Source organism: Paroedura picta, chromosome 3, assembly GCF_049243985.1.
Source record: "Paroedura picta isolate Pp20150507F chromosome 3, Ppicta_v3.0, whole genome shotgun sequence".
NCBI classification, from domain to species: domain Eukaryota; kingdom Metazoa; phylum Chordata; class Lepidosauria; order Squamata; family Gekkonidae; genus Paroedura; species Paroedura picta.
Genome location: NC_135371.1, coordinates 10211702 through 10227674, shown reverse-complemented (window position 1 = coordinate 10227674; position 15973 = coordinate 10211702). Strand labels below are relative to the sequence as shown.

The following is a 15973-nucleotide window of genomic DNA, read 5'->3' as shown; positions in this document are numbered from 1 at the left end:
GATCCTCTGGTGGAATGCCAGGACTCTGCCCTGGGCTCAACCATATGCCTGGCGGAAGATCTCCATCTTACAGGCCCTGCTGACAACTCCGGCAGGGTCCTCAGCTCTTCCGGGAGCTCATTCCACCAGGTTGGAGCCAGGACCAAAAAGGCCCTGCCCCCAGGTTGAGGCCAGCTTAATTTTCCAGGGGTCCGGTTCAAATCCTGATGACTTCCAGTCAGTACCAATTTATCCATGATTTAAAAACTGCAGGGTGGGGGTTTACAAACATTTCTCATAAAGGAGAAACAAAATTTGAGTTGAAATATGTGGGTCAAACCAGACAGTTTTCAAATCATTAAAAGATCAGGAAGGATTATTAGAATAATACTGCCTCTTATCGGGGAGGTAATCACAAATCAGGGCAGAACTAATTAAAAGTTGTAAACTAAGAGCCAGTTTGGTGTCGTGGTTAGGAGTGCGGACTTCTAATCTGGCATGCCGGGTTCGATTCTGCGCTCCCCCACATGCAGCCAGCTGGGTGACCTTGGGCTTGCCACAGCACTGATAAAACTGTTCTGACCGGGCAGTGATATCAGCGCTCTCTCAGCCTCACCCACCTCACAGGGTGTCTGTTGTGGGGAGAGGAAAGGGAAGGCGACTGTAAGCTGCTTAAGATGCCTTCAGGTAGAGAAAAGCGGCATATAAGAACCAACTCTTCTTCTTCTTCTTCTTCTTCTTCTTCTTATTATTATTATTATTATTATTATTATTATTATTATTATTATTATTATTATTATTATTATTATTATTATTATTAACTAATTAAAGTTGTAAACTAACTTGGAATGATGCCAGGGAAAATAAAACTGGCCAGTGGAGCTGAAGCAGGTCTTGTGGGTGAAATACAAACATAAGCCTATCCATTCATTTCTCCTGATAGAAAAGAGTTATGAATAGGCCTGCTGCAAAGCAACAGAAAGGTACATAGTAAGATGTTTTTCTACACCTCAGATCTGTTGGACCTTTCACCCATATGCATGAAATACACAATAGCGGAGCATATTGATAAAAGATTAAATAAAACATAGATTGTTTTAAAAGGCCCCCATAATTCTGATTTTTTTTAAAAACCACAATACAAATACCTATTGAGGACTATAAGAAGCTTTCCCTCTTCTCTCATGCACAAGACGGGATGCCTCTTTTAGGATGGCAACTATCCCATGACATGCATGCAGTATCTAAAAAGAAAACGTGCTTTTTCCAGGGGGGTTGTCTCCTCCTGCAAATATATGCAGATTTTATCCATCTAAACTTCTAATTCATCAAAGAAAGAATTTCAGAAAATTAAGCCTATGCAAATGCATGCAAATTCTACAAATTTTCTACAAATTTTACATTTATTACATTTATTAAGCAAGGCTTCTTCCATAGGACTGAAGGCTTTATTACAAGAGTTGTCATTTCATATACAGAGCCAAAGAATCATCAGTTGGAAAGCATTTACTAATTTTAAGTAGTACCGTTAAGAAAGCAAAGGGAGACAAAGCAGAATACAAAAATAAGAGGGCCAAAGTGAACTACAAGGAGACTGATTCAGTTTGCCTTGTAGATTATCGTCTCAGTCTGCAAAGGCAGTTTTGCGCTTCAGCCTGCAGGGCCTATTCTGCACACAACAGATAATGCACTTTCAATGCACTTCAGAAGTAGATTTTCCTGTTCTGCACAGGAAAATCCAGCTGCCAAAGCACATTGAAAGTGCATTATCCTACGTGTGCGGAATGGGCCCTGGAAGAAATGGCCCAGCTGTATCATAAGGAGAACTCAGTCTTCCTCATGAGTTCATTCCCTGGAACAAACTCCACACACTTTAAGCCTATAGGGCCAAAGGATTTTCGATGCATTCCTTGGCTCTTGGAATCACCGAGGGGTCTGCAGAGCAACCAGTGCAAACTGTGCAAGACCTTGTCTCTTCTCACAGGAATGACATCGAATGTAGTTGTTTCCAAAGCTGGCTCTTGGGAGAAGGAAATATTGGGAAAGAGCAGAAACTGGGTCCCATTATACGGTTGCCGCATCCTACCTACATCCTGAGCAGCGGCCTCATTTCATTGGCACACAAGGAACCAAGAGGATATTGGCTGCCCAAAGAAAGAGGCATTGCAAAAAGCATACATGGGATTATTGTTGTCAGCATTATAAAATGTCACTGATTCTTCTTCGTGGTTGAGGGAGACCCGGATGGTTGTAGCACCCCAAGAACTGATGCGAAATGCAGGCATCCGAATGCCGGACCACGGACATATTAAATTATGTCTCCCAGAAGATGTGAACGCATACCACACTCCATTTGACATCCCCACCGCCCAAATTCCACACTCAGGGATCAACTGGGACACATTTGTCCCCCGAAAAGACTCGAGGGCTACACCTACAGCCCAGAACTTTTCATCCTTTATATTCATTACCCAGGAGAAGCTCCCTGAATTGATTCTTTCAACTCCCATAATGTAGGACCAACAAGAAAACTGGTTGGGATTTTGACAGTAATTATTCCACCCTGATCCCACTCGTCTAATAGCAGGCGAGCAATTCGCTGCTAGAACTAGCGTGGGAAGTGTACAGGTTCGGCTGTCAGTGGAATTGTCTGCAAGAGAGAAGAAAAAGTTTTAAACTTTTGAAAGCACCAGCAACAGTACTTGAATCATAGAATCATAGAATCATAGAATCATAGAATCATAGAATCATAGAATCATAGAATCATAGAGTTGGAAGGGGCCATACAGGCCATCTAGTCCAACCCCCTGCTCAATGCAGGATCAGCCCAAAGCATCCTAAAGCAGTGGTCCCCAACCTGCGGGCTGCGGCCCGGTGCCGGGCCGCAAAGGCCATGGCGCCGGGCCACAGCTCCCTCTCCCTGCCCCCCCCCCCGCAGTAAAAAACTTCCCAGGCTGCAAGCCTGCGTCCCGGGAAGCTTCTTACTGCGGGAGGGCGGGGAGAGGGAATCAGGGACGGGCCGCGCCCGTGCGGGCCGTGCCCGCGCGGCCCGATCCGCGGGCATGGCCCGCGGTTGCAGCCCGACCCGCGGGCACGGCCCACAGTTGCGGCCCACGGGTGTGGTCCAATGCGTGGGCGTGGCCCGTGCAGGAGCGGCCCAATGCGTGGGCGTGGCCCGCGCGGGCGCTGTCCCTGTGGGTGCGGCCTGATGCCCTGCCGGTCCCCAGCCTCATAAAGGTTGGGGACCACTGTCCTAAAGCATCCAAGAAAACTGTGTATCCAGCCTTTGCTTGAAGACTGCCAGTGAGGGGGAGCTCACCACCTCCTTAGGCAGCCTATTCCACTGCTGAACTACTCTGACTGTGAAAAAATTTTTCCAACAAGTTTAGAAGGATGCCTAAGAAAGAGACATTGCAAAAAGCAATACGGGACTGAGAAACTGCCCCCTCTCCCCCCATCCCATCCAGCTGGGCCAGAAATTCTTGCTACTGCTCTTGGGATGAATGCGCTGAACACAACACCAGATCAGGCCAAATGATGCCCTTAAGGCTTGTACCAAAACAAGGACAGGGCTGGGCTTGTCCCAGAGGTTGATCAACGGGCACAAAGTAGACTGCCAAAGATCCCTCAGGACTCCAGGCTGCTGCCTGGAAGATACTTCTCACAAGTTTCCCTTTCAAAAGGGTTACTAATAGGGCTGGGGGACATGGAAGCTGTGGTGGTGGGAGAAGGTGTTTTAAATGAAGGGGTGAGAGATAGAAGAATCAGCCTTTCTCCACTACCAAAGGTGGTGGCTGGTTGGGCCTTGCAGTTCCCTGGGAAGACTTCAGTGTCCATGCAGAGTCAGGAGAGAGGTTGCATTAGGGAAGGGAGGTGCGGGGAACTCCCCACCTGTCCTCTCTGACACTTAAAGAGCCGGCTGTCAGCTCGTATCGGGGAGGGGAGATAGGAGAACCCCGAACCTGCCCTCCCTGACGTGTGGGGGGAGGAGAATTCAGACCTTTTCAGATTCGGCTTTGCCGAATCCAAGCCAGGGAAGAGTGCTCTGGACCCTTCCAGATTTAGCCAAATCGACTCGAGCCAAATAGGAAATGGTCCAAATCCCCCCCACACGCACACACCTGAAGTTAAATTGACCTCAACCAGGGCCAAGGCCCTTTGAGCATGTAGGACAGACCTGTTCTGTTGGGCCTATGGATAAGGCATGAAAGAACACCAAAACATGCTGGCCTCCCAACCCTAAGTCCTACCCAAAATCCACGTTCACAAAATCCTTCTGACATGGATGCTATATGGTTCCCTCTTTTCTCCCAGAAGAAGGACACAGTTCCCAATTATTCAAAAACTAAGCTAAACATAGTCAAAAACCCACTTAAAACCATCTGAAATCAGGTGGGCCGAATCATACCAGACTGCGCAACAGATTACGGCCAAAATGCAGAAACATGCAACTGCCAGTCACCTTCCATGTATCTCTTTATGCCGTTCATTTTACTTGAAGACGAAGAAGAGTTGGTTCTTATATGCCGCTTTTCTCTACCTGAAGGCATCTTAAGCAGCTTACAGTCGCCTTCCCATTCCTCTCCCCACAACAAACCCCCTGTGAAGGAGGTGAGGCTGAGAGAGCCCTGATATCACTGCTTGCTCAGAACAGCTTTCTCAGCGCCGTGGCGAGCCCAAGGTCACCCAGCTGGCTGCATGTGGGGGAGTGCAGAATCGAACCTGGCTCACCAGATTAGAAGTCCACACTCCTAACCACTACACCAAATTAGCAGAGATTGTGGACAGATCTCATTCTATTTCCCTATAACTGCATCTTTCAGTTGCTCCATTTCAAAACAAAATGGATAGCAGGTACTGAAATACCGCTCTAGCTAGACTCAAAGTGCCAGGTACACCTTGCAGACTGGCATATTCTTGCAATAGAGGTAAGAGAGGAAAATGCTCCACTGAGCAAGTTTCCCAAACTCTCTTTGCCACGTGTCCATCCCCCACCACCCAGTTTTTCTCCAAGAATTCTGATCTGATTCATTCTAGTTAACGAACGATTGTAATTTAAAGTACCATCTATTTCCTAAACCTGACGTGTTGTGGAAATGATTTCTAGGGTGAATTCCTCAATAGCTATAACCTATTGGAATATTATCTGCTAATCCTGCTTGTGAAATCTTTCTCCTGAAGCCCAGATATGTACCTTTCTTGGCTTTAGATGCACCGCGTACAGTATCTAGGGGGGAAAAATGAGTACAGAAGCATTAGTACTAACACTTAGGAGTTCTAGGGATCACTTCAGACATTTTGAAATGTTTAGAACTGTGCCAGTTTTAGAGTGGTATTGAATATAATTAAATTAATTGTACTTCCCCCCCCCCAAGGGTAGAGGGGGGATTCTACTACAAAGAAGATGGCTACCAAAGGGGCCACTTGTTCATGTTCTGCTACTTTTAATTGCCCTCCCCCTTTAAATTTCTAGACGAAAACAAGTATCCATGTTTGATCTGTACATAGGAATCATGTGCCAAGCAGTTTCATTCATTCTGGAGGCCCTGCACACACCAGGGATAGGGGCCCAGAATCACGAAGGCCTATTATGCACGGCCGCTGAAATGGCGGCATGGAGAACGTGGAGGAGGAAGAAGCGAAGCAAACCGCTCACGCACGGGAAGGAATGCAATGGCGGCAAAACCCAGAGTATCCGATTATGCACGCGGCTACTCCGGAGCCGCTTCTGGTTGCGCCCTGGTCCCTGGAAGCTCCACTTTCTTCCGCATCTCGCTAACGTGGCTTTTTCAGCGGCATACGCTGACTCTGCGCCTAGTTGCCACCTGCAGCGTGCATAATTGGTGATTTTAGCTGCCACCATTCCACCCCGTATGCAGACCTTCCACTCCGTGCATAATGGGCCCAAGTGAGGTAGGAAGGGGAAGAAATTAGAGCAGTGCCCCCACTCCACTTCCCCACAGATAATTTCTGCTAATGTCAACTGGGAAGCTATCATCCACCCTGGAGATGTAGAGGGATTGCCAAACTAGACATTGCAGGGGTGTGGTCTGACTCATGGCCACCAATGCCATTTAAAAAGAAGTGGCCGTGGCCATTTAAAAATGGGGAGTGGCTATTTCATACATACAAAGTCAAGGGAGGGCAGGATCTCTTCATCCCACCCTGCTAAAAACCTATTGGCTGTTTCAAATGGCCAAATTCTTCCCCAAAGTGGAGATGGTGGCCATGGGTCAAACCCATGGATAAAGTAATGTCTAGAATAGGTCCCAGGAAGCAAAGCAAGATGAGAGGGAGAAAGACAACAGAAATAATAGAATCATAGAATCCTAGAATCATAGAAGTTGGAAGGAGCCATACAGGCCATCTAGTCCAACCCCCTGCTCTACGAAGGATCAGCCCAATGTGCCCATTGATGAAACGGCTGGAGGTAGCATCAGCAAGCTCACGATACAGTTTGTGGGTCAAGAGGGGAGGTCAGACAGTGGGTGGCAGGTTACTGTGGTTGAGTGATAGGGTTGTGGGTGTCCTGCATAGTGCAGGGGGTTGGACTAGATGACCCAGGAGGTCCCTTCCAACTCTATGATTCTATACTCCACTGTTGCAGGAGGCAGGCAAGGGTTAGGGGAGACCAGTCAGGAATCTCTATGTCCCAGCTCTGAGCCTCCCCCCTGCTCTGCTAGCAAACCCACCTTCCCACAGGGGCTCTGGAAAGCTCTCCACCATCTGCCACAGGACTTTCAGGGGGACAGGCTCAAGCTGTTATTTACATGTGAATGGGAATGCACCACCAATGCAATTTGTCCCAGCTGCTCTCTCACTCCCTTCATGGTGCTCCTGCTGCTGCCTCTTTGGCCACGTGTTCACCATCTCCCCCTGAGGGCATGCAGCTTTCAAAATTTTAATTGCACACCCACATGCTCCCTCTAGGCAAACTTTTAAAGCTTTCCCTTCCAATGATTTTTTTCTCTCCAGCATTCCAAGACTACTGATAAACTCATATTGCCAGTCCCAACCCAAAATTGTTTTTTTTTTTAATTAAATGTAGAAAACATGAGTAATAGTGGTGCTTGAACACCGATGAAGAGGCAAACAGTGGAGGCCTCTGAGGGGTGAAAAAAGATGAAGAATCATGATACTCTTAAATTACCTTCAGCTTGGGAGCAAAGAAAGGGGGAAAACCACCACAAAACCACACATAGAAAACTCAGGGAAATAGAGACCAGAAAGCGAACTGAGGAAAATCAATGCAAAAGGGGGGGGGGGGAATCCGATGGACATGCACAGTGACAGCAAGGGAAAATGCCGATGGATAAAAGGCCTTAAAGAGGCAGTACAAAACAGGTACATTTATGGGCGAATTCAACCTGGCAACCATAAGCATGAGTGAACCTTTGAATTAAAACATATCAGTTGGACTGGATTAGCTCTTTTTACCTAAACCCATTTTTAAAATTCACATATTTAACTTGTTACCTTTGAATTCATTCATCGTAGTGTCTAGAAAACAGCGTATTTTAGAGAATTTCTCAATCTGCTGCTTTAATCCAAGAGAAAAAGCAATTGGGTTCACAAATTTCTCCTTCTGAGATCTAGAGAAAAACAACCCAAAGTTACCAGCTGCCTGTCCATCCATTACTCTTAATTCAGCACAGAATCTGGGAACCTTCGGGAAGTTACAGGAACCTACAGCTTGGACTAGGCTAGGCAGACATGGAAACGGAATAGAGGCAGGAATGGAGCAGAAAGATCTGATTGAATCTAAGATGCATTTTTATTTATTTACTTATCACATTTGTATACCCCTCCTGTTGAGGCTCAGAGCGGGTCACGTGGAACGTAAAGGAACAATACATCGAACTCAGCTTTTTGTATCAGATAGAAAAAAGGCAATGGTAACAATAACAACAACAACAACAGAGAATAACAATTTATCTGCAACAACTCCCAGTGTAGGCCAACAACCATCTTTCCACAGGTTCTCCTTTATTTAGAAGGGATTTGTTTAAACCAGCTATTGCTACTGCTAACTCCAACTGAGTACAGGGAAATTGCAGCTAAATGTTCTTGTTCTCTTAGTTGGTGCTATCGTTTTCCCACCTAGTCTTAGAGAAGCAGGTCATTCACATACACCTCATACTTCCCAGGTTCACACAGCTACCTACCGCTGCAAAATGTTTCTGAGGTCCTAGAAGGGAAAGAGAAAGAAACAGAATTGATGTACATGCTCATGCCCTTAACATACACCTGCAAGGATATACACTGGCAATATGCCACAGCTAGTATAAATTGGTATAGTGGTTAGGAGTGCAGACTTCTAATCTGGCATGCCAGGTTCAATTCTGCACTCCCCCACAGGCAGCCAGCTGGGTGACCTTGGGCTTGCCACAGTGCTGATAAAACTGTTCTGACCGGGCAGTGATATCAGCGCTCTCTCAGCCTCACCCACTTCACAGGGTGTCTGTTGTGGGGAGAGGAAAGGGAAGGCGAATGTAAGCCGCTTTGAGCCTTCTTCGGGTAGAGAAAAGCGGCATATAAGAACCAACTCTTCTTCTTCTTCTATTTAAAATTGCTTGAGAATCTGGTTAATTTTTACTAAATATATGCTTCGTTTTGATTTTATATTTCTCAATTTTACAATTATGGTCTTTAAAAATGGTGACCCTTGCTCCTCCTAGAGATTGCAAAGGATCCAGTGACCCCCACAGAACTCAATGGCATGATAAAGATCAACCCTTCCATAGAAGACTGCCTGGACAGCTCCAGGTAACACCCACCTGCAAGAATTCACTCGCTGGCTGTTTCTGTTTCTCCTCTATTTCCTTGATAAGCAGGTCCACAGCAGAAATTTCCTGAGTAAGTTTGATGATGTGAGTATTCCACTCGTCCTTAATCTGATCATCCAGGCCTTGTAGTTTAGCCAGCATGTTGTGCTCTAGTTTTTCCAGAAACTGGTGCAGTTGTTTGAACTCAGCCATAATGTTCTGCCTTTCTCTCTGTGTCTGCTCCTGCAATGATAAAGTTTGTGGGTTGAGGAGAAGGGCAGACAGTACTCCAGTCAGTGACAAGATATTCAGTCAATTCAGTGTCCCTTAAACAGATCAAATCTTGTACCAAAAGGGCACCTAGAAGAAACCATCACCACTCTCCATTTCCATAGGTGACAGGAAGTAGTGACAGGTACAAGCATAGGCAGCTTCAAGAAGAGACTCAGGTCCATTCCGCACAGCTGGTAGAAATCCGTGATCAGCACTGAATATTCCACCGCTATTTTTAGTAGCGTCTCATCGTCATTTCACACGTGGCCAAAATCTCTGTTTTCCTAGCGCTACTGTTTCTTCTCCAGCATTCCTCACCTACTTCCGGTTCTTGCAGAGGAGCAATGAAAACACCACAAATTTGCCTTGCCTCCCCCTCCTTGAGTATGCCAATCAACTGGACAACTAATCAGCTTCACCAAGCTATGTACAGCTACGTACAACCCATTCCCCCCTTTTTAAAACACAGAATTATGTGTTGCAACACATTATCATTTATTCAAAGAGGCATAGGTTATCTTTCACAGCTCCATCTTCAAGTTTTGAGAATCTCCAAACGCAAACTTCTGTTAAGCCATCCTGCCTTTTTACTGAGGAACATAAACGGACAAAAGGCTGTGGGGTGGGTGGGGGGGGGTTGGACTGTGTGTAAAGAAGAGTATTTCCAGCCAATGAGAAGACAAGTTATATTCTGATGTTTCTGTTGGGCTTGCCCTATGCTTAGCTGATAAGGAGCTGATTCCATAAGAATTAAGCATTCTGGCCTTTATGAGTGGGGCAAGGAACAGGGTGCAAATCTTCCCAAATGGCAGCCCCTTCTCAGAAGCAAAGAGGTGATGCTTTGGGGCCAAAAGAATTGTCAGTGATAGGGCGAGAAAGTCAGCTTCACTTTACAACAAAGAAACCAAATCACAAGGGCAACAGAGTCTGTGAGAGAAGGACATTTTATTTTGGAGGGAGGGAGAGAGTGTGTGTGGAGGGAGGGTGTCTGTCAAAACCACAGAGCAAAGACAGGCTGGAAAGAAGTAAAAACAAAAAAAATCACCTTTTATTGGTCTTTATCATTGGAAAGAAAGACACACAAACATCCAAAATACACAGGAAGGTGGGCGCATGGGGGAAGTGACAGCACTTTGTATGCACCACACTCCCCACACCCAGGTTTTGGCACAACCCTGCAACCTGGGCAAGTTGCAAGCCTGCAGTCCCTGTGCAGCATTCCTTGCCCGCTTGCCGGGGAGATGCCAGCCCCTCTGTCCAGGCGTGACCCCTGCCAGCTCCTCTTTCCCGGCACCAAGACAAGGGACTGCAGAGGGCTCCATGGGGGGGTCCCTGCCCTCCCCCCTTCCCCTCTGCTGCCTCGGGCTGCCCTTTCCCAGCACATGCCAGCTGCACCCCTCTGTCAAGTCAGAGACACCGGCGGGTCCACTTTCCCAATACCGAAGCAGGGGGCTCTGTTGGCCCTGGGGTCCTTCCCCATCCAGCCGCTGCCCCACCAGCAGCCCAACCCAGAGCTGCCTTTGCTGGGGATGTGGCCCCGGCCAGGGGGCCCCACCTGGGAGGGCTAGCAGTGGCTCTTGCCCATGAGGGGAGGGGGCGCAGGAGAGGCCAGGAGACTCCTGCGCAGGTTTCCTGCTGTGTGTGGGGGAAGGCCCCTGCAGCAGGCAGGGAGGGTAGGAGGGGGGCGTCTGTCGGTCCATCCGTGGGGCTTGGCACCTGGCTCCTTCGGCTCCCCCCTCCAGTTGGGGACGACGGACTGACCTTTCTTATACTTAAGGTAGAGGAGGGAGACCACGAAGTAGCCCAGGTTGAAGATGGGGAAGACGGGCAGGTGGGCGAAGGTGGCGGCCAGCTCAGACCCCTCTGGGGCGCCCAGCAGCAAGTATGCGTTGCTACTCAACATTCTCCATTTTTAAAAAACACCCGCGTCCCGTCCCCGGAAGCCATGGGGGTGGGAGCAGGGGAGGGGCATCTTAGTGGCATCATAATGACACCTCCTCATTTTAACTTGGTGGGTGATTGCGACATCTGTAGGGATTTTGACCAAGGGAATGCAGTTTTCCTGATTACCCTGCTTCCGCCACAAATCGGCAGATGTAGCGGAAGTGACATTGGGAGGGGACTGGAGGCTGACGACGTTGTCTGAAACCATGATTTTAAGGCATCTGCATCTGGTAAGGATTTTGCTGAAATTCCCTCGTGCAAAATGGCCCTCAATAAACATCTGGAGCAGAGGTCCATCAGTGGCTATTACCCTTGAGGTATAAATGAAACGCTACATCTGGGGCAGTGATGCTCTATGTTCTTTGTGCTTGGGGAGCAACAGTGGGAGGGCTTCTGGAGTTCTAGCATCGCTGGAGGTCCTCCTGATGGCACCTCGTTTGGGGTCACAGTTGTCAAAGTGTGGTGGCCTGAATGGGCCCTTGGCCTGATCCAGCATGGCTTCTCTTATGTTCTATCATCCTCACTGCCTGCTTTAATCTTAAGGGCAAATGTTGTGAAAACTACTGATGCTCAACTTAAAAAGGAAAGAACAATTGGATCCCTGCTGTCTGGTCCTCAGAGGCAAACAGATGAATCAGTAGAGGAAATCAGGGATGAGCTGATACAGTCACTGCACTGTTTTTCATGACAGAAGCTGACACTGTTTTTCAGTTTTGCTTAATTTGCTTCTTTTATACCATTGTGGCATCCTTTTTTACACCATATATAACTAATGCAAAAAATAACACGGAGAAGTTACAGTTCTGCCCTGCTTCTATAGGGTCCTAATCAAGGAAGCTTACACTTAAAATAACATCAATGTATCTATGTTTATAGAGAGCCAGCTTGGTGTAGTAGTTTAGGAGTGCAAACTTCTAATCTAGTAAACCAGGTTTGATTCCCCACTCCCCCACATGCAGCCAGCTTGGTGACCTTGGGCTCTCCACAGCACTGATAAAGCTGTTCTGACCAAGCAGTAATATCAGGGCTCTCTCAGCCTCACCCACCTCACAGGCTGTCTGTTGTGGGGAGAGGAAAGGGAAGGCGACTGTAAGCCGCACTGAGACTCCTTCGGGTAGAGAAAAGTGGCATATAAGAACCAACTCTTCTTCTGTATACCCACCTTCTTCCCAAACTCCTCACTACCCAATGCAGGTATAAAATCAATGTTAAGAAACATCTTCAAAAAGGTACCTACCAGTAGAGTTTGGCCTTCAGCCTCCCCATTCTGTTGTGAAGACCAAATCGCTTCTCTTTCTTCCTTCAGAATCTCTAGATGTGCTTGAACCTTAACCTGTAAAGGCAACAGATTAATAAGAATAGCGTAGAAATAAACAAAATGGGAATGCCAGTGCCTGTGTAAAGCTCCAAGAACAGAGTACATCTTGCAGGACAGGGGTGTGGGGGCTTTCATTCATCTGGCTCCTGGTCCAAAAATCTTCCCCACAATAATTCCACAATGACGGTTCTTCATTTTCATTTGCCACTGCACTCCTTGCCGATCCAAACCATTTAGGCCTCATTGTGAAGGAAATTTAAATCTGGCTAATACCGTAACAATGCACATGCTGTGCATTGAAAAACCCTATAGGGAAGTTAATATTAGGAGGTGAGTTTTAATTGCAAGATTATTATTTATTGTGTGTTTTTATTATTTATTTGTTTGTTTGTTCATTTATTTAGATTTTTATACCGCCCTTCCTTACGGCTCTCGGCGGTTTACATAAAACATTTTGGAACATTTACATAGAACACTCTCAAAATCAATATAACAGTATAACAAGAACATACCAACTAGAACAACCAGAACAGTATTTCAACAATAACTTTGACACTCCCTTGGTAGGTTCGACCTCTCAGTCTGGGGGAGGGGGGACCTGTAGATGTTATGGGTCAGTATGGATTTTACAATGTTAATCACCCCCGAGCTGATAGGATGGGGTGGTAAACGAATAAAATACCGTATTTGCCGGTGTATAAGACGACTGGGCGTATAAGACGACCCCCCAACATTTCCACTCAAAATATAGTTTGTTACATTACATTACAGTACTATGGGCCGCTATGGGCAGCTATGTCTATCCCAACTGAAGTGCACCCGGCGTATAGGACGACCCCCCCACTTGGAGGCATATTTTTCAGGGGGGAAAAGTAGTCTTATACGCCAGCAAATACTGTATTTTGTTTGTTTAGAGGTACCAAACTCTAGATGGTAGCTGGAAATCTCCAGGGATTACAACTGATCTCCTGCCAATAGAAATAGGTTCACCAGTAGAATATGGCCAGTAGAATACAGTAGAATATAGTAAAGGTAAAGGTATCCCCTGTGCAAGCACCGGGTCATGTCTGACCCTTGGGGTGATGCCCTCTAGCGTTTTCATGACAGACTCAATACGGGGTGGTTTGCCAGTGCCTTCTCCAGTCATTACCATTTACCCCCCAGCAAGCTGGGTACTCATTTTACCGACCTCGGAAGGATGGAAGGCTCAGTCAACCTTGAGCCAGCTGCTGGGATCGAACTCCCGGCTTCATGGGCAGAGCTTCAGACTGCATGTCTGCTGCCTTACCACTCTGTGCCACAAGAGGCTCTTAGAATATAGTATAGGACCTTAAACAAAATTAGCAGTAAAATCAGCTGCCTATGGAGGTAGCGGACTCCCCATCACTGTCGATCTTCAAGCACCAGCTGGACAGATACTATGTCCTGATTTTAGTGAATTTATGGTCAAGAAAAGGTAAACAACTTACTAACAAATTGTATGTAATAGTGCTGTTGGTCCAGCCTTTTAGTTTATCTTTTCATGCACAAAAGAATATTTGACAATAATGGAGGGGCTGTGGCTTAGTGGTAGTGTATCTGCTTGGCCTACTAAAGGTCTCAGGTTCAATCCTCAGTATCTCTGTTTTAAAAAAATCTGTAAACTGGGCGTTGATGTGAAAGACCTGTGGAGAGCCACTCCAAGGCTCTAGAGCAGGGGTAGTCAAACTGTGGCCCTCCAGATGTCCATGGACTACAATTCCCAGGAGCCCTGCTGGCAGGAGCTCCTGGGAATTGTAGTCCATGGACATCTGGAGGGCCGCAGTTTGACTACCCCTGCTCTAGACTAATTCTAATGGATTAAGCAGGAGGCAATTTCCTGTGTCCATGTGAGTCTACAGAGAAGGATCCCAAATTATTCACAAACACTTCCTACCTTGTACTCTTCCATGGCCTCCTCCTTCGGGATCACCTTATGCCCTCTGTGCTCTTTTGCTTTGTCACAGACCACGCAGATGAGAGTATGATCATCTTGACAGAAGAGTTTCAAAGGCTCCTGATGCCGCTCACACACCGGTCCCAACGCTTCTGCCCCTTTCGTTCTAGGAAGGCTGAACTTCTTCGCTATTTCTACAATGCTGGCCAGTTGCCGGTTCGGCCTGAAGTTCTTCTGCCGAACAGCTTCTCTGCACTGAGGGCAGGAAGCCACCGGGCCGGACTTCTGAAAGCACTGGGTGAGGCAGGCTTGGCAAAAGTTGTGCCCACACTCAATGGTCACTGGATCTTTGAAATATTCCAGACAGACGGGACAAGTTGTTTCCTCACAGAGCCCCAGGACTGGACTGCTTTCTGCCATGACTCCTCTCTCCATAAAGCTTAATAAAAACTTAGTTTCGTTTTTTCTGTTCCTCAAGCACTGATTGGGTGTGTCCCAATCTCTGCTGACACGTAATCCACAGCATATCTTAAAACTGCAGTAAGCTCACACAGTTCTGAACAGGGTAAAATATACCACAGAGAGAGAGAGAGACAGGGAGGGAGGGGAGGGAGGGAGGGTGTAACTTCAGTCTCCTTTAGAAGGAAATAATTGAACCAAGCTGGAGTAACCTACCCTTTCCTACATTTCCTGCAATGGACTTAAATGCCAGTGACATGCAGATTCAGAGTACCTTTATTGGCATAAAATTGCAAAGCGTACAACGAAAATTTCAAACAGGTCCAGATGTAAAATCTATCGTAAAAGATTTTCATTTAAAATTGCCAGTAAAAACTTTGCTACTTTTATGATAATGGCTGAGTCCCTGACATTTAGTATCATTTTAATCCAGTGTTTCTCATTAACACAGCTGAATTTCAATTTTGTCAGATAATTAGCTAACGGGCGACGATATACTTCAAACTTAGAAGGATGATATACTTCAAACGGGCGACGATATACTTCAAACGTAGGACACACCAGAAGTATATGGTGCAACATGTCAGGGACACTACATCCATGTAAACAGTATCTCTTCTAAGGAGGGATCTTCAAAAATCTACTTCAGGTGACATTTGAGGGAAAGAAGTTTAAGCGAGCTACTAAAAATGCTCTTCTTAACTGGTGTGTCTCCAAAATTTGGAGATACATGGGCATGGATTTGTAAGTTAAGGGAATATCCCAGAAATGGGGAGAACATACACTCTTGTTAGAGAAGCCCAGAATCTGGGTATCTTGATCTTCTAGTCTCTGTGATATTAGTTTTAGTATCGTCCTTTCGTCTTGCATGCTAAGGGATGAGATGTCCAGACCCATAATTTGAAGTTTCTTTGACATTTTGCCCAGCCAGCTGAAAGAATAAGGGTCACTCAAAAGGTTAATTAACAAACTACCCGTGACATTTGGTTGTTTGTTAGGTAAGGTTACGACGCACTAGGTGGTGACGGGAGATCTCCAGCCAACAGAGATTAGTTCTAGGAGATATAATAGTAGCCAAGGCGTACTACAATTCAACAAGAAGTATTAGATATGTGGCTCTCGAGCAGCATGTATGTCACTCACTGTATCTTTAAGAAGTAGTTTATCTGTTGGTTTGCAGCTGATGCATCTGAATGTTTAATATAAGGTATCCCCTGTGCAAGCATCGAGTCATGTCTGACCCTTGGGGTGACGCCCTCCAGCGTTTTCATGGCAGACTCAATACGGGGTGGTTTGCCAGTGCCTTCCCCAGTCATTACC

General features: G+C 46.5%; 1 protein-coding gene across 2 annotated transcripts; it reads right to left on the bottom strand.

Annotated features, from left to right (window-relative positions):
* Window positions 1–1413: 1413 nt before the first annotated feature.
* Window positions 1414–14753, bottom strand: LOC143834320 (zinc finger protein RFP-like). 2 transcript variants are annotated; one of them, XM_077331042.1, is made up of 7 exons: window positions 14195–14752; window positions 12199–12294; window positions 8757–8987; window positions 8145–8167; window positions 7456–7571; window positions 5174–5206; window positions 1414–2629 (listed from the first exon to the last, which is right to left on the bottom strand). In XM_077331042.1, the coding sequence occupies exons 1-7, from the start codon at window positions 14627–14629 to the stop codon at window positions 2091–2093; spliced, it is 1473 nt and encodes a 490-aa protein (XP_077187157.1). In that variant the 5' UTR covers window positions 14630–14752; the 3' UTR covers window positions 1414–2090. The 2 variants fall into 2 exon arrangements, with proteins under 2 accessions (XP_077187157.1, XP_077187158.1); XM_077331043.1 differs by lacking the exon at window positions 5174–5206 and having other exon boundaries at window positions 14195–14753.
* Window positions 14754–15973: the final 1220 nt, after the last annotated feature.